Raw genomic sequence first — 21,869 nt, 5'->3', positions numbered from 1 at the left:
AGTGCCCGCAAGAGCCCCGGACCCTGGTGGGCCGTGGGGAGGAGGAGGTGGGGTGTCCCTAACTTCCTGGACAGGTAGGGAGGCCTGAAAGTGCCATAGGTGTGATTTGTTCAAGGGTGGGGAGTGCGGGCAGGGGTGCGGCAGGGGCTGGGGGGAGAGGCTGGAGGAATCACTGGGAGTGCACCCCTGCCTCCTGGGGACCTTTCACGCCCACCGGCCCCGGTGAAGAGCTGAGGCGGAGATGAAGGTCACGAGTGGACAAGGCCTGAGTCCCATGTTAAGAATTCACACACTGAGCCAACGGATCTTCACTCAACACCTGCTTTGCACTAGTTGCTACAGGTGGACCTTAGGGCCCAAAGGAGGGGACAGTAGGAAGACAGAGCTGCAGCGCCCCGTAGGAGCAGAGGAGGGGGCCGCCTACTGCAGGGGTGAGGTTGCGGGGGGCCAGGGGGGCTTCCCCAGGAGGCTGCAGGCCAAGATCCAAAGGACAGCCAGAGGCAGGCTTGGCGAGTGGGGCCCTGGTGGGCGGAGGGGACGCCTAGGGCGAGCCTTACCCAGGGGTGAGGGTGCGCAGGCACCTGCGGGAGGACGGGGAGCAAGGGGCCGAGGGCCTGTGCCGGAGGTGAGGGCTGGCAAATGCATCGTCACCGATGTGGACGATTTGGCAACGGGGGGCCCGGCCTCAGGCAGGTGTTTCCATACAAGGGCCGGGGATCCCAGCCTTTCGGGGTCTGGGTGTCCCCCCCCGCCCCCACCCCTGGGGGTTGGCAAACTCACTCGCAATTGCTTTCAGCTCTGGCTTCCGGGTGCTGGGGGCCCCCCGCGTGGCCGCCCCGCCCCCACCCCGCGTGGCCGCCCCTCCCCCACCCCGCGGCCGCCCCGCCCCCACCCGCGGGCGTTCGGAGCTCCTCCGGCCACAGTGGGCGCGGCGGTGACCACAGGCGGGGCGATGGCGGCGCGGGCGCTGGCGCTGGCGCTCTGGGGCTGGGCGCTGGGCCCGGCGGGGACCCTGGACGCCATGGGCCCCCACGCGGCCGTCCGTCTGGCCGAGCTGCTGACCCCGGAGGAGTGCGACCATTTCCAGTCGCTCCTGAAGACGCCGGAGCCGGACGTCGAGGCCGAGCTGGCCCGGCTCTCCGAGGACCGGCTGGCCCGCGCCCGGACACCGAGCCCCACGTCCGCGCCGCCCGGCGGGCGGTGGCGGTGGCTGCGGCGGGGGCGGGCGCGGGCGCGGCGGGCGGCGGCCGAGCCGGCGGGGGAGTCGGAGGGCTGCCGGCAGGCGCTGGCGGCCTGGCTGGTGGACGAGGCCTCGACCCTGCCTTGGGACCGCGTGGCCCGGGCCCTGCGGCGCAGCGGCCGCCCCGACGTGGCCCGGGAGCTGGGCAAGAACCTGCACCAGCAGGCGACGCTGCAGCTGCGCAAGTCCAGCCTGCGGGACCGGGTGCCGCCCGCCGGCCCAGGCCCCGCCCCCGACCATCGCCCCGCCCCTCTCCCCGCCCCCGGCCCCGCCCCTCGTCCGGCCTCAGGCCCGGCTCCTCGCCCCGGCCCGGCCTCAGGCCCCGCCCCCGGCCCCGCCCCCGGCCCCGCCCCGCGCCCCCGCCGCGCCGCGCTCGCGGAGCCGGACTGGGACGAGCTGCAGCTGATCGTGGAGCGCCTGCCGCAGGCCCCGTACGCGCGCAGTCCCGCGGGCTGGGTCGGGCCGCTGGCGCTCGGCCTGGCCACCGGCTTCGTGGGGGCGCTGGGCGCGGGGGCGCTGCTCATCCCGCTCACGCTGTGGCTCACGGGCGGCGACGGCCCCGGCCCCGACCCCGGCCCCGGCCCGGGCCCCGGGCCTCCCCGGCGCAGGCCGGCCCCGGCGCGCGGCGGGCGGGAGGCGAGGCCGCTGCTGCCTGCGGGGCCGCTCGAGCCGCCCCGGGTCTGGGCTGCACGGGGCCGCCGCGCCCCCTCGCCCCCGTGTCCCCGGCCGTGACCGGGAGCGCAGCCCGGCCGCGTGCGGTCTTCGCAGGGTCATAAACGTTGCGAGATACACGAAGCGGGGAGCCGGCGTCGGTTTGTTGGAAGCGGCCGCATGGCCCGCGGGGCCGCCCGTGGGAGAGGGGGGCTGGGTGCCCGCGTACCCCCGCCCGCAGCTCGGCGCCTCCGTCCCTCGCAGAGCCTCGTGCACCGGCAGCTCGCACTTGGTGAGCGCGGACTCTGCCAGGCCCGCGCGACGGGGCACCTGCGGTCTTTGGGGCCGAGGAAAGCCGCCGTGCACCACCCTCCCCCCCCCCCCCCCCCCCCCGCCCCGCTGCACGGGAAGAAACCGGCCACGTAGTTAGTGGCATAGGCGGGGCTTTGAACCGGAGCTGCCTGGGCCGAAAGCTGAACTCCAGGGAGTGACCTGTGACCAGTGAGGGCCTGGCGATGGCGGTGAGGCCAGACCAAGAGCAAGACGTGGAGCTGCAGTTCACCCCGAGGCCCGGCTGCGAGGCCCGGCTGCGGTGTGCAGGGTGGCACAGCCAGCGTGTCCCCGCCTGCAGCGGCTGCTGCCTGCAAGCTGCTCTCTCTCCCCTTTCAGGCCAGACCTCCCGCAGGGAGCAGTGACCCCCACCCTACCCCAGCCCCAACCTGTCCCACCCACCTGGGAGGCTGGGGCCCCCCTGCCCATCCGGGGAGTCGGGCCTGGGTGAGCCCTCCGACTCTGTCCCCTGCCACAGGGAAGGCAAAGAGGACAGCTGTGGGGGTCTGGCCGGGTGGGAGAGCTCGGCTCCCCATGCACCCCCGGGGGGTGGAGGGGCTTGGGTGTGAGAACAATGACAGAAAGACAGGCCAGTCCAAGAGGAGAGTTGAAAACAAGATTGACGTAACCCTTTATTGCAAATTCTAAAGTAAAAAGATGTACAGTACAAAGTAAAATTGAAATTTCAGACTATAAACTTCCAATCCACTTATGCATTCTCATTTCTCAAGCATTTCTGCCATTTCCGCGTAAACGGAACAGGGAACAAGTCGAGGGGGTGAGGGAAGGAGGAGATACAGCAAGGGGAAGAAATTAAGTGTCTAGAATAATCACAAACCCCAGAAGCAAGTGAAAGGAAAGACATTTTCTCGACCTGCTGTCCTGGTGATGAGAAGCGGGGGTGGTTGGAGCAGTGCAGTTTAAAATGGCTCTCAGAATAGCAGCATTTATGTACCATTTCATCTTCCTTAAGTCCAAATAATACTTGGCCCTTCCCTAGTGCCTTTGCCTCTGTATCTCAAAACACGTTACAAAACATTTAGTTAAAGCCTCACAACACCCCTGTGAGGTAGGTCAGTATTATTATCCCCATTTTACAGATGAGGAAACTGAGGCACAGAGAGGTTAAGTGACTTGCCCAAGGCCACACAGCGAGCCAGTGGTTGAGCTGGGGATGGAACACAGTTCTGTCCCTTTTCTGGAACCACTGGACCACGCTCCCCTTTACCTATATACATTCTTCACACACACACACCACACGTGCACACCCGCCCACCCCACCCCCACTTAGCCTCTATGTACAGCAAACAGCAGTGGGGGGCGGGGGCAGGGGTGCCTCAGGAGCGGTTCAGTGGAGGAAGTCTCGGGGGCCTGGGAAGGGAATCCAAGGAAGCACGGAGCTGGGCCACAGCGCGGCCGGCCTCGGTGCACACCTTGGGCCCCTCCCGACCCAGACTTCCTCCTCCCTCCTGACGTCCCCCTGGCTGGCCAGTTGCAGCCGACTCTTTAGGGGGTGGGGGTACCTGAAAATGAACGAAGCTTTTTGCAAAACTTTGGGCAACATCTGAGAAAAGAAAGAGGCATCGTTACAGAAGATGCCCGGGACTCAAGTCACAAGTCGCAAGCCATGGCAAGCTCCCTCCGGCAGGCCTGGGGGCTGGGGCCCAGGGGAGGGGGGGACTGACCTACCAGCCATCTCTCTCCGGAGCGGACTAGAGTGGGCACTTCGAAATCCTCCTGAGAGTGTTCCTGGACGGGAGACGCGGCCCAGAGCGGGTGTCCCCAAAGCAGGGCGGGTCGGGGGAGCGGTGCCCCTCTCCCCTGCACGAACTGGCCGTGGGGTGACGGCGGGCAGGGCCCAGCATTAGCTAGCAGAGTGGAGACTGGAGGCAGCGGGCTCGCCGAGCTTTGGGGCATCAGGATAGTTGTTTTTAGTTTTGTTTTTGTTTGTTTTTTAACATACTGGTGAAAAAGGCAGAAGTGAGGCCGCCGGGCTGGGTGGGCTGACGTCATCTCTGGGGGCGCTGCCAGGAGGACCGGTGAAGAGGGGGTTTCGTGGGCCCTGAAGCACTGGCCCGGGAGGGGGAGGGACGCCACGTGCAATGGGTGGGTGGGGGGGCCCTGGGGGGCGGGGACGTGGGGGGCAGGACCTTGCTTTTCTCTCCAATCTCTCCGCCTCGGCCACAACCTTGCCACAACCTTGCGAGAGACCCTGATCTCTCTCCCTCCTGTTCCCCTCCTTCTCCCAAACGGGCTAAGGTCCCGATTCCCAGACCCCTCCCAGGACTCAAGAATCGGGAGAGTCAAGCAACAAACGGACACCAAGACAGGCTTCCCTTGTACGGTAAAAAGGGTCATTTTTATTTTGTTTCCTTTTGGCTTATAGTAGTGATGTACTTTTTTTTTTTTTTTTTTTAAATCATGTCTCATTTAGAGCAGTGTTGGCCTCCATGCATTCACTAATACACTAATCTTCACTAGTGGTCTTTTACAAGTTTACATCGGTTGCGGCGGAAAAGAAAAGAACTTTGGGCACTGTCGTTCCAGGGGCTCTGACTGGGAGCTTCTGTTTACGTCTCCCCAGTCAACTTCTGATGCCAAAAGTGGCTCATCTAGAGAAGTGGGAGTAGGTCATGTTGACTCGGGACGGTTTTGCTGCTCTCGCCCTCTGCTTTAAGTCATGGAGTCTCCTCAGCCTCAGCAACAAGGAGGTTAAGGAAAGAAGAGGGGAAAGTGTTTTTCACACACAAACCAGCAACCGGGTCAGCTGCTGCTCAGTGGCTTTGGCTCTGCATTTTAAATTAACAGCATCACACGCGTCTTTTTGCTTTTTGTCCTTTGTTTAAAGGTGGATTGTGGAGTATAAATACTGCACCAAGGACCTGGCTACAAAAAATAAATATTTATATTATATTTATATATCTATATATATATATGTGCAGTGATACTGTGGCTGCTGCTGCTTTTTGATTGGCTTCGTTAATATTTGGCAAAGCGTTGCCACTTACCCACTCAGTGAAGGCGGACAAAAAAACGTCGTCACTGATTCTTTCAGTTCAATGCCTGTTAACTGCGGGTGTAAACTGCTGGTGATGGTGTCATTTACTACCAAAGAAGTGTGGAGCAGGGCGGGTGAGTGAGAGTGAGCGAGCCAGTGGGTGGAGGGAGGCGGGTGAGGGAAAAGAAGGTAGGAAAAGTTAAAAAAAAAAAAAAAAAAGTTGAAACATCAGATAGAGTAGGGGTGGCTTCTTCCCTATGAAGCTGGCTGATGGGTGTCAGGTACCAAGGCCCATGTGTGTGCGACTGAGGAGATAGCTGCTGGGGGGGCGGGGGGCGGGGGGGGGGGAAGGTCAGATCTTAGAAAAACCTCATTAATATGCTCTAGTAGCTTAATGACATCACTAGCATGAGCACTTGGGGGTACCGAGCGGGATCTTATAGCTCTGTTGCCCATCTCAAGACCTAAGAACAATTATGAAGTTTAGCCAAATCTTGCATAGAAGTGGTTAGAATTTATTGCACATTGGAACAAAAATATATATTTTTTTGTTGTTTTGGAAAAGACCATTAGCAATAAAAAATTTTTTGTCTGTCTGTCTGGTTTGGGGATGTACATTGGCTGACAGCATCTAAGTTCTAAGAAGAAAGAAAAGTATAAAAAATAAAAATAAACATGACAATGGCATAAGCCAGAAGCCATTTCCTATTTAATAAGTTAATAATTTGTATTTACAAAAAGGCATGCCAATAAAATAAAATGATATATTACAGTATTTATAATTCTCTTAAAAAGAATAGCCACACATGTCAGCTTCTGTTTTGTGCTGTTTACGATGTAGCCTGTACATGTTACTATACATTCGTCCTAGCAGTTAGCAGGGTCACTGAGAGAAATGCTTTCCCAACCTGGTATCGGGTGTGGTACAAAAGTTCTACGGAGGAGGCCGCAGAAGCAGGCTTACAAGAGCTGGGCAGAGTTTCTGACGGTCCAACAAGATAGAAAGCTCTGCTTACTGCCTTGCTGTGGTTTGTTCTACGCAAAACTAGTCAGGTGGATGGTACGCTCACACCAAAGTGCTTCTACTGCAAGGCAGATTGGTGTGTCTGATTACGGGGTGCTCTTAGTCCCCCTCTAATTTATGGTTCAGGAAGAATTTATTTTGATTTGCTTTGCATGCTCAAGTCTCTCCTCGTTCCTAGTACAGACTTCCTGACACATCCAACTGCAGCATCTTGGCTCTGAGCTCTAGTCATCAGATGAGAAACCCCTGGACTACTGTCTTCCCTAAAGCGGGAGATGGATCGGAAGACACGGTGCTCCCCCCAAAGCCACCCTCCAATGACAATGGGCAGGTCGCTAAGCAGGCAGCACAACTGGGCTGAAAGGGAAATGTGCTGGGGGAAGCTGGAACGTCTTAAGAATTACTATTAAATCGCTTTCTCACGAGCGTCAGTGCAATAAAGAAACCGGGTGGGCTTGGTTCAGAGGCGGCTCCATCTCTACCTCAGGTCCCACCAGTGACTATTTGTTCTATAACACACAAAAGAAACCACAGCCACAGCCCCAGTGCTGCTGCCCTCACCCACCGCTGTAGGTAAGGGAAGCCCTGCTTGGTGGAAAAATGAGATGGAGGCAAGAGGAATCATGCAGTGTGTGAGCTTGTGACAACCCCTCTTAGAAGGGAGAGGCCTGTTCAGAAGATCTGCACCCCTCTCCAGCTGGAGCCAAGCCCGGAGAAAGCCACAGTGCAGAAGGACGTGACACTGAATGAAGTGAGCACCCCAACCCCCAAGGAAAGTTTGTTTGAAGTTCCCCAAATTGCCCCCTAGAGATAACATGCCACTTTGAATAGCACTTTTATCTCTGCCCCAAATAAGTGTCAGTTCTCCAGTATGAAGGCTAAACGATCATCATAAATATTGCAATACAAATGAACTTTTTTTTTTGATTTTTTTTGTTTTTAGCCCTAGGATTTGGTTTTACAGTGACATTATTAATACAAGCCATTCGAGATCAAAGTTTCCCCACGGAAGGGACACAGAGCAGCATTAAATATAGTTCATCTTTCAAAATGTGCAACAATGGCTGTATGTTAGAGATGTCTGTTAAACATATACACACAACGGATCCATCTGCTTGTTGGATTGGGTTTGTTTTTTGTTGGTGGTGGTGGTGGTCAATTGGTTGGTTATGTTTCCCTACCCAGAAGGTGTATGAAAGACTTCTAAGAATTCATAAGGAATTGCAGCGGGTATGGAACTCTTACCATTTTTTTTTTTCTCCAAATACAGTGAACGGTGCAGGGCTGGGTCCTGTCCAAAGGCTGACCCAGTGCAGGGGACAGGATTAGTAGTGTCCTGTGGTGTATGGTTCTCATGCATGACTTCTGATCACGGCATGCCATCATGCAAATCATTTCTACGCATTGAACGAGCACAATGTTTGGAATCGGCCTGAGCAAGTCCTCCTCAGCCTGAAGAAACCTGATTGTTTCCCCCACCCATCTCCAAACCACGTGAAGCCCATGTGGAGAAGATGCGGTTTATGTCAAAGAAACTGACAATTGAATGACACGGGCTAGATGTGAGTGTGAGTGTGTGTGTGTGTGCGTGTGCGTGTGCGGTGTGTGTGTTTTCTTTTTGCTGCTTAGCTTAACTAATGTAAGAATGCAAATATAGTTTGCATGAACAAACAAACTTTTAAAGTGATGCTTTCTGCTTCTGAGAATCACCAAAATGAAAAAATAAAATCCATTTGGCTGCAACGGAAATATGCTGGTCCCGGCAGCCTCTCCTCTGGTTTTTGTATCCTGTTGGTTTTGTCCTAAGTTGCATTGACTGATGTGGAACATGCAGTAACCACCTGCCCAAGCATTAGAAAATCTGTGAGTCCAGGGAGCAGGGTCCTTGGCCCTTGGCAGGTCACTGCTCAAGATGCAACCGTGTTACATGGTAAGCAGACTACGTTTGGTATAGATCTTCAGGTTAAAGTGTCTCCACAGCTGTTCTGCATTGATAATATTCAGGAAGTTTGTAAACAATCTTTCACTTGCGAGTTTTACGTCTGTACAATATTTGATTTTTGCTTTCCTCTAACACTTGGATTCTCTGACCTCTTTTTGTCTTTTGGCCCTTTCCCTTCTTCCTTCCTCTGCCCGTTGCTGTTTCTCCTTCTCAGGTTTAGTTACACTGTCATAGGACGGGAGGGAGGCTGTGGACGGGGTGCTCTCTTTTTTCTCCCGGTGTGTGCCTCCGTTCTCCAGCTTATTGGAAGTGGTCTTTTTGCAAATGAAGCCCCGCCTCGCTAAGTGTCCCCGGTAGGCGCGCTGTAGGACCACAGCCGACACCTCCTCCTGCTTGCGCCGCAGCGTGGTCGTGATTGGCTCGTAAGACACTTTGGAAGGATTGGATGCCACGAACCGCTCCTCCATCTGCTGCCGGAGGATGTCCAACTCCCCGCTATCTCCCAGGACCCGCTTGGTAAAGGCAAAAAGGATGTCCAAGCAGTGGATGCGATCCCCGCTGACCATTGGCAGATCCATGGCAATGAGCTCGATGGTGTTGGGCTTGGGCACTCGGAGAGGGTGCTCCAAGGCATCTGCAAAGTCTGCCAGCTTACAGTACTCGATGAACTGGGTGGCATCGGGGTCAAACTTCTCCCAGATCTCATAGAAGGTCTCAAAGTCGTCCTCACTCAGAGGGTCTGCACTTTCCTCTGTGGCTACACTGAAGTTCTCCAAGATGATGGCGATGTACATGTTCACGACGATTAGGAAGGAGATGATGATGTAGCTTACAAAGAAGAAGATGCCCACTGAGGGGTTCCCACAGTCTCCCTTGAAGCCACTCCCTGGGTGTTCCTTATCCAGACTGCAGTCAGGGGGGCGGTTTAGGATGGGCAGCAGCAGGCCATCCCAACCAGCCGAGGTTGTGATCTGAAACAGGCAGATCATGCTGTTGCCAAATGTCTCAAAGTTGAACATGTCATCTATGCCAGCCTCGTGCTTCACGTATGCGAAATTGGACATCCCAAAGATGGAGAAGATGAACATGACCAGGAAGAGCAGAAGGCCAATGTTGAACAGAGCAGGCAAGGACATCATTAAGGCAAAGAGCAGGGTACGAATCCCTTTGGCGCCTTTGATCAGACGCAAGATGCGCCCAATACGGGCCAATCGGATGACTCGGAATAGGGTTGGGGAAACAAAGTATTTCTCAATTATATCAGCCAGGAACATTCCTAAGAAGAGGACAGAAGAAGAAATGTTACTGAGACTGGAGACCCCTTTCTCTTAGGTCACCTGACACTGGAGCCCTTAAGTTCAAAGGACTTCATAGAATGAGTGCCTTGCCATTGAGTCTGAATTCTCATGAGGAAAAAAGAAAATCTCATGTTTCAAACATATGGAAAAGCAGAGAAAACAATAAAATAGACATCTATGCACCTAACATTCAGATTTAATAGATGCAAGTATTTTGCCAAATTTGCTTCCTCTCTTCCACCACAATCCGGGAGATGGTGCAGTATTATTCCAGTTTCTTCATAATTTTGCTACGTATGAATCCATAACTATCACAGATAGATAGTATGAGAGCATCGTAGCATCCTATTATGTTGAAAGAATTATACTGTATCTATCTTGTTAGAGCAAGTTTTTTAGATCTCTAACTTAATTTTGAGACTTTGCATTATGTTTGTGAGATTGACCTCTGGTGTTAAAATAATTCTGGATTATTCATTTTTACGGCTGAACAGTATTCCATTTCACGAATAGGTCCTCGTTTATGTTTTCCCACTCAAGAACAAGTAGTTTTTCTCAGTTTTGTGCCTGTGTGACTTTCTGAGGTGTTACTGATTCTTCTCCAAAATGCTAGCGAATTTCCGTATCCACAAACAGTGAACGCGTGGTCCCAGCGCCACCCAGGACTTCGCGACCCTCTGGCTGTGGTGTCTTAGTTATTCCACTATGCCACTAATGTTCAGAGTATCTTCCTGCTGGCTCTGAAAAGACACTTTTGGTTTCTTATTGTCCCATGTCCCTACCCTGCCAAAATAGCCTAGAAAACCAGAGGGATCTCTCAGGAGTGGCTTTACCTCAGAGCTTCTAGATTTTGTGTTTAAAGCCATAAATCAGAAACAGCAGCAGCAGATGAAAATGTTAAGGCATAGGTAGGATATAACAGTAGAGGGTGACCATGTAAAATCAGAGGGCCTTTTTCTGTTTCTGTTTATCTGAGGGTCCACCTTAGCCAGACCATTTGCCTTTAACACTGCAGAACAACTGTGGGAGCCCAATGAAGGGCCACGAAAGAGGACACGTAGAGGTTGGGACATGGTCGCTGAAGGGAAGACAACGGCATGCTCTCTTCCTTCAGTGCCTTCTATTGCTGGTGAGGCCCTGACAAGACATGAGCTTCCACCGACAGGAAGGATTTACGTTGAATAAGGAAATATCTTTCAACCCTAGTGATTCATAACAACTGGGGGTAGTGAACTGCAGAAAGTTATGCAATCCCCTTATTTGAGCCTTTTTCCCCTTTCATTTTCTTTCTTTCTTTTTTTTTTTTTGTAAAGATTTATTTATTTTAGAGAGGGAGAGACTCTCAAGCAGACTCCTCACTGAGCACAGAGCCCAACGCAGGGCTGGATGCAAGGCTTGATGTGGGGCTCGATCCTATGATCCTGAGATCATGACCTGAGTTGAGACCAAGAGTTGGAAGCTTAACTGAATGAGCCACCAGGTGCCCCAGTGAGCTTTTCAAGTTAGGACAAAACCTTAACTTTCAGAAAGGGATGAGATGCAGTTAAGTTCAGAGAGTAGGCTGGAGAGCCTCTTAGGGCCTCTTCTGGAGTTAGAATTCCATGGAGTATTTGAACTTTCCAGAAAATCTCTACCTCAGCCACGACCCAAGATGAATTCTCAGCTCTCTTCTTTTTACATCTCAGTTAAGTCATAACCGGTGACTGTGAGAAGTCAGTCTACATTCCATGTCTGGTGGGCAAGTAAGGCTTCAGAGAGAGGGTGCCAGAGTCAGGTTTTGTCTGATGAATGTGTACTTGTCCCCAGAGAAAAGGGGAGAAAGATGGGAAGACAGCATTCCAGGTAGCAGGAACACTACGTAAGGGATCTTCTAGGAGGTTCCAGGGCTAGTTTTACCCTAACTCCTCTTAATTTAAAAAAATAATTTCTATACTTTTGTTTCTGAACAAATGAATGATATTTAATAAAAACCCTAATCACCAAAAGCAAAATTGTTCTTCCGCTTTAATTTTGAGTACCATCTGAGAGTAGGGGGCATGGTCTGGTCTGCGGACTTTCCATTTCACTCAATGATGGGTGGGCAGGAAATGTTCAAGAACGGTGGACAGGGCAACACTGTCCAAACTGTGTTTTGTGGGAGGTTAGGAGTGTGGATTTGAGACCAGGGGCTGGACTTGAACCCCTGCTCACTTGCTTACTAGACTCATGTCTTGGTCACTGCTCTGTGCCTCAGTTCCTCGTGAGGACTACAGGAATTGAAACTAGTAAAACACTCAGAATGGTGACTGGCACATAGTATATTTCATTAAAACATGAGATACCATTATTATTACTTGTCAAAAGGGTGCTGTGGTCAAAAAAAGATACGATGGTGTGTCCAACTATTCTTTACTGTAGGGATTCCAGGAACCTTCCACAGGCTAATGTGCTCTGTGACTCTCCAAAGGGAAATTCCATGTACGGTGTTGCCCAAAGTAATTTCATCATGGTGCTCTTTTCTTGGAGGGAGATATAGATTAGTGTTCTATGTATCAACACACTTTCAGATGTGCTGCTCCAGAAGACAGAACCAGGGGAGGGGAGGGCCAGCTGCCTTCGGTAGCCCCGGCTCACCACCTTGCTCAGCCAGCCGGGCCACTGGCTCGGGGGCTGGTTCCCGCCAGGCTCAGGGACGCTCCCTCTGCCAGCTCACGTCAGTTAAATCTACCTGGAACTAAGCCAGTGTTTCACCATTTGAGACGCCTTTTAGGAAGGCAAGGAAATGTTCTGGGAGGTCAATCGATATGCCAGCATTTCCTCTGCCTGCCAGGGCATCGCCCCTCCCATGCCCTTAGGTTGAAGCAAAATGTCACACAGTTGCCGTTAAGATCCAGCCTGAGCTCTGCCCCTGCCACCTTCCAGTTGGGTGACCTTGGACATACAGAAGATGAAAAAATAGCCTGCTTCCTGGGCTGTCATAAGGATCAAATGAGACCATGCCAGTGAAGAAACTCTCAAACTATGCCTGACACACAGTGAAACCTCAGTCAAATGAGCACTGCTATCCCCACCAGAATGTTCTTTGAGCATTTTCACTAGCGTCCAACCTACCAATCTCTTACAATTCCTTTCCCCATGTTCTACTGCTATTGCAGCCATAGTTACCTTCCCTGTTGACTTTAAACTTCTTGAAAGCAAGAGCCAAATCTGTATCATTTCCCTCCCTTCAACCAGGGTACTTATAACCCAAGCCGACTATGAACATTCAGTAGAAACTCACTGGCCACGTAACCTACTGGGTGGGCCCACAGGATGACTTAGAGGCACACGGGCATCAGCCGTGAGAGTCACGGGCCTGCACTTCACACCCACCGAACCGGCTGCTCTCCCAGGAATCTCGTGTTCAAGGCCAGTCAGGTGCCCTGCGTCTTCCCCCGCCCGTCCCACTTACCCACAATGGAGAGGATGACTACCACGAAGTCAAAGATGTTCCAGCCAATGGTGAAGTAGTAGTGCCTCAAGGCAAACATTTTGAGCACACACTCACAGGTGAAAAAGATGACGAAGACCAGGTTAATCCAGTAGAGAATGTTTTCCATCTGTTTGCTCTGCGTGTCTGTCTCCACCATCATTGTCACCATGTTAAGGCAGATGAGCATCATGATAACAATATCAAAGGCTTGTTGAGTGACAAAATCAAAGATGATTCCTTGGATTTTGTTCTGGAGGCAGGGGAAGGGGGAGGAAAGAAAGATACAAGCGCATTCCTGAGAGCCTCTCCGAGCAGAGCACACCGTGGAAGTTGCCATCCTGTTATCCGGTACTCGCCTTTCTTTCCCGTGACCCTGGCCAGCTCAGCTCTACCCCGCTGCTCCGGCAGGATATCAGGAGCACGGACAGACCCCGACATCGACACTGCCTCCCCGCAGTTTTCTAACACTGCCACTCTTCTCTTTGTGTCTATGCCATCACATACTTCTAGATGTCTTCCGGCCTCGCCAGCTGCACCTGTGCAGCCTTGCTGGCCGGCCATGTCTTCCCTGCCTTCGCCTCCTCTTTCTCAATGCTATCTCCCCAGGACAGCCCATCTGTTCCTACCATGTGCAGAGTATCTCTGCACTTAGGTCTCTCAAGCTCTTTCCTCGGAATTCCTGTGTTGCTTTCTCAACATCTCCCCTGTGGACTCATAAGCATCTCAAACCTAACAAGTCCTTCCCCTGCCCCTCCCCCAACCCGATCCTCTCCCATCTCAATTGTCCACCCAGGCTCCAGACCAGAAACCTGAGGGTCACCCTTGTTGCTTTCCTCTCCCTCGTCCCCCACCTCATGCACACTGCAGGTCCTACTGATTCTTCTGAATTCACCCACTTCATCCTGCTTCTGTTGGCCCCACTCTAGTCCCAGCACCGCCATCTTCTCTCTGGACTTCTGGAAGGATCTCCTAACTAGAGTCCCTGCTTCCCCTCTTGCCTGCATCAGTGTAGTGTCCACACAGTAGCAAGCGTGATTACTTAAAAACATAAATGGATCACATCCCTTTTTTACTTAAAATCTTTCAACAGTTTCTCATTGTGTTCGCAACAGACTTCTATTGTTAGCCTGGCCTAGTGATGCCTCACACAGTCTAATCCCGCTCACCTCATGCCCCTTCCTGTAGCCCGTCACCACCTGACAACACTGATGCTTTCTGCTTTTACAACCTCATCTGCTTTGCCAGGACCTCCTCCCCCAGCATTCTGGCTCCTTCTCATCTACCCAGGTAGAGCCTCCCTACTGAGGCTTTCTCTAACTACTGAAGTAGATCCCCTGCCTCAAGCCTCCATATTCTCCGTCATGGCTCTCTAGCTGTGTTTTCTCACAACATTCCACATTGCATAGTAGCGGTTTGTTTACTTATTTATTATCTCTATCCCCCTTATAGTTTAAGCTCCCTTGACAACAGTGTCTGAATTGTATCCATCACTTTGGCGTTGAACATAGGAGATCTACAACTGTTTGCTGAATGAATGCTGATCGCGCTTGATTGACGTCTCCTGCCACAGTAAGTTTTTATATTTTAGAGTAGAAGAAAATACACTCAGGTCCCTGCGTGCAAAGGATTGAACAGAACTTCAGTATTGTAAGCCCTCTCCATTCTCCTTAGTCTTGATTCCATCACAAAGTGGAAGCTCCAACATCAAGGAAATACCAAAAACATTCTCTTTAAGTTCTCTCTGATTTTTTTTTTTTTTTTTTTTAAGAACGTAGGCACTCAAGCTAGTGCTTACTTTGAGGATCACTTTAACTTGCTGGTTTTCCAACTGTTCTGTGGGGTCTGAGGGCTTTGTTGCCTCAGAAGTTGGGGAGGCGGGTATGCCAGGCCCCGGGCATGGCGCTAAGTAGGGAAAATGCTCTGAGACTCCCACTCACGATTCAAAGTATCTCTACTTTTATTTTTACAAATTAGATTGCCAGGTAAGCTTTTATTTTAAGAGTTGTGCTGTTTTAAAATAAAAAGTTACTTTAAATGAAAGCTACAGAAGATGGAACTTTGAGCCTGGGGGTTATGTCCCACTCTCCTGGGTATATGGCTTCAGGAGCAGAGCATCTCCTCTGAAGCCAGAGAGCAACCACCAACCAACAGAAGGGCAAAGCAAAACCCCGGTGCCCAAATCTGTTTTGCAAAAGGCTCAGTTCAAGACAGATATCAGGACATCAGACTCCTGGTTCCACCCTCTCCTGCTCCCACAAATAGCCAGGGTCCTATCTTGCACAGACTTATTTGCTGGGTAAAGAGCCGAGAAAACAGTGGCCACATCCTACCTTGCAATGGTAGGAAAGAGATCAGTTTTCATTTTCACTTTCCTTTGATAAGTTTTAGTGGTCTCTTAAAGTATCTATCTACCAGTGCCAGAACTAACATGGTTATAGCATGGTGATTCTCTGTTGCTGCCCAAGGAAGGAAGTCTTAGAGGAAAGGTCAAGCACGATATAAAAGCCACCCCATACCTTAATCCCTGGTCTGCTGTCTTCCCCAGATCCTGTGGATGGGGCAGCTGGGAGAGGATCAGAGGGCATAGGCAGCCCATCACTTACCCCTTTCTTTCCTTGGCAGTAACCCGACCAGTGTCTTTACCATATGGGTCTCACTCTGCCCTCAGCCTGCACTCACCAGGGGGCGGGGAATGGGTTTCTGCGGTTTCTTTGAGCCCAGCTTTTTCATGGCATTGTAGTACTTCTTCTGTTCTTCGGTCATGAAGATGTCCTGACCTCCAAAGTAAAGGAAGAAAGAAAAGAGCGAGCAATTACAATAGGCTCTCGCACACTATGGTTTGGACCCAAGGTTCAACCGTAGGAACAGAGCGGGGCCTTCCCCCCTTACTTTTCCAGAGGCCAGTTTAGCTAAGAGTTGTCCCTTAATGAGGTAGACCTGGGACAACTATTCTAATTCAAAGGCACACCAGCCTTTGCCTTCAGCTTGGGATTCCTGAGATCGGCCAGCGGCTGGGCACAAAGTAAATGGCCCATCTGATGGTAGGCCCTCAGGGAAGGGTACATTTGAGGGCAGTGATGCTGAAGACAGTTGCATCTCACTGGTTCACACATTTGTTTTGGACCTGTTTTCCTGATAAAATTCTAAAGAGAAACATTTTTAAATGAAAGGATTTTCAAGTCCTGGTTATTGGCCCATTTATTTCCAACAATATTAAAAATTCAGAAATCCTGGTGCAAGAAAACAGCACGGGGAGTTCCTTGAGACAGACTTAATTTATAAAGTGGATGACAAGAGTTAAGTGCTTCAGTTTGTTTTGGAAAAATTGTTAACCATCTGGAACAAGTGAGGAAGGGAACTTTCCGAGGATGGTCTCTCAAATCCCAGTTTGCTAGTGGTGCCCAGGGATTGCTATCAGTAATTACAAGTCTAGACACTTTCTACTTCTTGCTACAGTTATTTATCTGCTGCTTTCCTTTTCACCCTGTCGCTAGACCCTCTCTGACTCTGCCTCCCTCTGCTGGGATGCCAAACCCAGTGAAGGCCTCAAGCATTGCTAAGTATATTTGGTACTAGTAAATTGTTTGGCCCAGTAAATGCGAAACTCCAGCCCCCAGGGTGGGGCTGATGTATAGTGGGGCCAGGGTCACAGGGAGGTGACAATATTGATTTGAGAAAGAGAGAGAGCGAGAGAGGGAGGCATCTTCTTTCTAGAGATAGGGACAGAAGTGCCTCTCATCTGAGTTGACCTCTGGCCACTGGCAGTGAGGGGAGGAGACCTATCTTTTTCTTTTGTTGATTGAAGTTATCAATGATGACACCAATGAACAGGTTCAGGGTAAAGAAGGAGCCGAAGATGATGAAGATGACAAAGTAGATGTACATGTAGATGTTGTCCTCATACTTAGGCTGCTCATCAGGCTGTCAAAGGACAGGAGAAAAAAAAGAGAATCAGCTTCCAGTGTGGGATTAGGTGGGCAATTTTGAAATGCCATTGCCACCAGCCATAACTGACCACTCAAGCTGCTGCACAAGATGGGGTGAGGGCACTCTACATTCTCTATCTCCTTTCCACACTGGCAGGCCCTGACCTGCTGTGACTTAGGTGGAGAATATGCAAATGGCAAAGTAAGGGGAAGTGGGGGGCTGTCCACTAGGAGCCACTCTTCCATCAGCAGCACTGAAGAGGAAATGGCTCTACTGTGGCCAGGTCAAAATCAATGGCCTAATCATCAGGAGTCAGTGTAAGAGAGTGATGACTGAGAGGAGAAAAGTGAGCCAGAGTCAATAAAACAAGCAATTCATGTCCCAACCCCCTCCTTCTTGTTAAGCCCCACCATGTTGCTTGCTTCCTAGCCATCTAAGAAGGTTGTGGTTTTGCCAGGTGTATCCTTACCTTGCGGGAATCTACAGCTGCATACATGATGTCCATCCAGCCTTTGAAGGTTGCCTGGCAAACAGAGACAGTCATTAGACTGTGCCTGTTAGGGGGTGGATGGGAATCTAGGCAGGGGTCACAGAGGCCAAGCTCAGGTTAGCGCAAACACAAGACGGAGTTCGGCCACTGCCTCATATGGACACAGAATTTTCCGTTAAACAGGTCCCGAGGGAGCTTTGTCTAAGTCCCTGAAAATAACATCAAAGTTTGGCAGAGAAACATGTTGACAATGGTGGTTGGATCAATACTCTCACAAAAGGTCTTTAAAATGGGCCTGAGAAGGCTGCCAAAGCTAGGGCAAACTCATATTTATTAACGAGTGGTAGGAATCTCCTGAGGGTACTGAGAACTTAGCCCACCACTAAGAGTCATTTTTTACAGTGGTGTTGAATAAGCAATGGGGGTCTGAAAATTTCTAAGTTGCAGTTAAAAAAGAAAACCCAACCAAATAAGGCCAGAACTCTCTCTCCCGACTACTATAGGCACTGAGCTTGTGGCAATGGCAGTCCTGGCTTCATCCCAGGCAGCCCTTCTTAACCTCACTCTGCTTCAATCTACTATACCTTGCCTGATTTTGGAAAAAAATATGGGTAAGCAATTCAGTGTTCTCTATGTTTTCTTTTTGTCTCATTTGTTTTATTTGTTCAACCAGATTCAAAAGTTTTTTCAGGGCATGGGTGGTTCTGTATTCATCGGATGGCCCTAGTGGTGCTGAACACAACACCTTAGACAAGGTTGGGGACTCTGAATATAATGTCTGACGGGCTGATTGATGGGTATTGGTCTCCTGGAACTTCTCCAATTCAGATTCAATTTGTGGGTCCAATTTCTCCAACTGGGATAAAATCACAAGAGACTCTGCAGTAGGATAGAGCTCATTCTATTCACTTTGCCTCCTAATCCTAGCTAACAGCAAGTGCTTACTGTATCTGTAAGACCAAGTTGAAAGCTTCACCTGCATTACTGCACTCAACATTCCCAATGACTATATATAGTCGATGCAGGCATAGTTGCAACTGCAACACAAGTACCTAATACCAAATACCATTAATTAAGCACTGCTATGTGCCAGGCATTGTTCTAAGAAATTTTAATAAATTATCATGAATCCTCTTAACAACGGTGCCAGGTATTATTACCGACATTTAACAGATGAAGAAAGAGTTGGAGAAGTAATTTGTCCAAGGTTACATGTGCAATAAACATCAGAGTGTGGCTCAAAGCTACATTTGTCTAATTCCAAAGCCTAGGAGCTTTCATTGCATTATACCGTCTTGTCAAACAGTCCAAAAAATTGGCGAGAGTGGAAAAGAAAACTAGACGTGATGGTATGCTACATAATCAAAATAAATCCTTTCTTACTGTGATACACTGAGACCTTTCTTTGGGGTTGGGCTGACACGAGTGGCGGCATCCCGCATCGCAGCATCCTGGCACGGCCATATTCTTTTCTTTAGTTAACTTAGTGTACCTGTTACATATGATTATTCTGCTAAATCAAAATTCCCATTTTTTTTGGAGGAGTGGTGTCTATGCACTTACTTTCTTTTTAATGTTTTCCCCTTTGCCTTAAACACATACTTTGGCCTAGAGAGAGAAGGTGATCTCTCTCTGCAACTTTATTATGCTGTAGGAATCTATCTGTTGTTGAGCAAAACTCTGCTCCTGTGCACAGTGAGAGATGTCCTTTGAGTGAGGTCTTAGAGAATTCAGAAATTCTCAGGAAAGGTGTCTCCCTGGAACTGGTTTGGGAAATGACATTGTTCTCTGTGACCTATTAAGAGCAATCTTGATTCTGGATATAGGAATGGGAGGGGACCAAATGCAATTTCTGCTAGCTGTTGGAATTTCACAGAATTGAAACAAAAACAAACCAGCAATGCTTACCACTTGAAGAAGTGCCAGATATCCTGCCCCAACGTTGTCGAAGTTGATCTTCACGTTCTTCCACCTGATTTCTGTGTTGTTCCCCTCCATGAGCTTTTCACACTCAGTTTTATTGTTGACATCTTCAATATCAAATCGGATTTCAGAAGTCTCATTAAAGCAGTAGTGATACTTTCCCGCAAACAGGTTAACTCCCATGATGCTGAAAATCAGCCAGAAGATGAGACACACCAGCAGCACATTCATGATGGAGGGGATGGCGCCCACCAAGGCATTCACCACCACCTGCATTGGAAGGGGGAGGTTGCTGAGTGTTGGGAGGAAGTACGGGCAAGCGTACTTTTTTTTTGATTTCCAGGAGGGGAATGATACTGCGTGGCTTGTTCTGACTACAAAAACATTATGCCCCCTCTGGAATTAGGGTAACTGGACAGATCCACCAGTGGGACCAAAGTTTTCTAAATCTGTAAAATATATTTTGAGGAATACTAGTCAGTTCCAGATGGAATAATTATTTCATCTAACACGAATTTCCTTGCCCAAGTTGTCCCAGGTCTTCTCTCCCAGGCTCCAACCTGGGACTGAAAAAATCATTTCTTAGTCTCCCTCCTTGCCAACTCATAAAATATGCCCCCATGGGGCAATCGGATTTCAAGCTCACCAGTTGCCTTTCAACAGACATTCCCCCTCTGCAAAACAAGGTAGGATTGTTCAAAATCACAGAGAACTACCCTTTGGGGTTAGCAGGGAATCAGTCAATGGTACACAAAGTCTCTTTTATGCAAGGCCAGTTATCTTATTTCAGGCAATAGCTGAGCATGCATATTTTGCAGGCTCAAGAGAAAAATAAAGCTATATTCCCTCTACCAAACGGAATAAAATAAAATCTGAACAGATGTATTTTTCACTCAAGGTTCATTATTCTTCAGCCTTTTTTTTTTTCTTCCTGATTTTATAGGCTTCTGAATCTAAGAGTTGCCCCTGTTTGGCTAATGCTGATTAATGTCTCTCTGCTCAATCCAGGGCTGGACTTGAGTCTTCACAATGTATTAGAAATAGGAATGACTTATGTTTTCTGGAGAGTTCTGGGTTAGATCACTGCTCTTAAAACCCCCAAACTGTCATATTGTTAAAAATCACTGACTGCAGCAAGCTCAAGAATGAAAACAAACAAACAAAAGCAAAGGGGGAAAAAAAAAACCCTTCAGGAATCAAAGTTTCTGGGTTGTTTTTAACTTTGATTTTAATTCACACTAGAGGTGAGAGTAGCTAGACAACACTTCTACTGTGGTGGCAATTTTCACTAGAGGAGTTCAAAGGGCTTACAAAAATAGCATTTTGGGGTGGGCAATGGGGGGCGGGCAGAAACTAAGACTGGTTCATTCTGCCCTGATTCTCATTTGCCACGGTCTTAAGCAGGACTGCTAAGGCCCAGAAAGGGGACCCTAAAAGGGGAAAAAAGGGTCTTCCTTTTTCTAATATCCTAGGAAAATTAAAATGGAGTTAAAAATAAAAACAATGGATATAAACGCAGCTTTCTAAAGGTCTTGTTAGAAGGAGGTGAGAAGTATCAACGTGTTCGGGCATCAGTTTTTCAGTGCAGGCAAGAGGCAGGACACACAGACTGCCAATAAGCACAGCATCAAAAGGGCCAAAGGGGCTGTGCTGCAGAAGGAACGGCAGGGGGCAGCTCTGGGCTCTGTCTGAGCCCGACTTGGGTTCAGGTTTTCCTTAACTTCTGCTCTTGCCTTAGATTGCAATGTCACTCCTCTGAACGTGGGGCTGAGAAGAGCTGTTCGGTCCTATGTAAAAAAGGCAATGACATTCTGCTAGGGAGTCACTTTTCTTTAGGTTGAAATATTAGTTTTGTGTTTCTCCAATTTATACATGAAGGCCTTTACATTGAGAGGTAGTTATTTCTTAATTCTTAAGACCAAGAAATCTCTTCTAGATTTAATGGCTCCGTCTTCATTAGTATAACACAATTATCCTTCACCTGTTCATTACTTTGAGGGAGGAAAACCAGAATATCTGCAATCTGGAAAATCCTCCATGTTATTTTGGAGAATGATATTCTTACTTACTTACTTATTTATGTTACCAGATTTGTCAGGTGATCAGATTGACTTTTACCTCCTCATTCTAGAGTTGCTCACCCTTTGGTGGAGCAACAGAAAGCAATGAAATGTGCAAAAGAATAGGCAAAAGGAGGATGATCCACAAATGGAATAATCATTTCTTGGACGATAAGAGAGTAGATTATCAAGATTCAAAAGCTCAAGTCTATGTGACAGCATTTTGCGGCAGAGCTTAGGTGAGAGATCATGACCTTCTATTAGACTATCACAAGGGTGCAATAGGGAAGTCAGCCCCAAAAGATTTGAAACCTAGAAATGCTGCTTTTTTGTCTCAGTTCTGAATCTAACTCCTCTTGGAACTCTTCTGACTATCTTAACCCAGACTAACTTGTCCTACATAGTGTTGCATGTTACAGTTAAATTATGGGATAATATTTATAGCAGGGAAGAATAATTAGCTAATTAACTAAGTGACCTCTTCCCACTTTTATACTCATAGATCTGGTCAAAAGAATCAATAGATGAAAGAATT

The 21,869-nt window shown here is 49.5% G+C and overlaps 2 protein-coding genes across 2 annotated transcripts in view; one reads left to right on the top strand and one right to left on the bottom strand.

Annotated features, from left to right (window-relative positions):
* Nucleotides 1-952: 952 nt before the first annotated feature.
* TMDD1 (transmembrane and death domain 1) lies at nt 953-1,972 on the top strand. The gene is made up of 2 exons (XM_055336923.1): nt 953-1,439; nt 1,533-1,972. Exons 1-2 carry the CDS (start codon nt 953-955, stop codon nt 1,970-1,972), a joined length of 927 nt encoding a protein of 308 aa, XP_055192898.1.
* An 869-nt stretch (nt 1,973-2,841) lies between these two features.
* Nucleotides 2,842-21,869, bottom strand: part of SCN8A (sodium voltage-gated channel alpha subunit 8) — a 178,955-nt gene continuing 159,927 nt past the window's right edge. Inside the window, exons 22-27 of the mRNA XM_055337028.1 lie at nt 19,260-19,544; nt 17,331-17,384; nt 16,718-16,855; nt 15,614-15,718; nt 12,914-13,184; nt 2,842-9,461 (exon numbers count right to left, since the gene is read on the bottom strand). Of these exons, the coding sequence (XP_055193003.1) occupies nt 8,314-9,461; nt 12,914-13,184; nt 15,614-15,718; nt 16,718-16,855; nt 17,331-17,384; nt 19,260-19,544 (2,001 nt within the window). The 3' untranslated portion in view covers nt 2,842-8,313. The remainder of the gene's footprint in view (nt 9,462-12,913; nt 13,185-15,613; nt 15,719-16,717; nt 16,856-17,330; nt 17,385-19,259; nt 19,545-21,869) is intronic.

This window comes from Nyctereutes procyonoides, unplaced genomic scaffold (genome assembly GCF_905146905.1).
Source record: "Nyctereutes procyonoides isolate TBG_1078 unplaced genomic scaffold, NYPRO_anot_genome, whole genome shotgun sequence".
Lineage (NCBI taxonomy): Eukaryota > Metazoa > Chordata > Mammalia > Carnivora > Canidae > Nyctereutes > Nyctereutes procyonoides.
The sequence above is the reverse complement of the archived record's forward strand: the minus strand, read 5'-3'. Positions and strand labels throughout refer to the sequence as shown.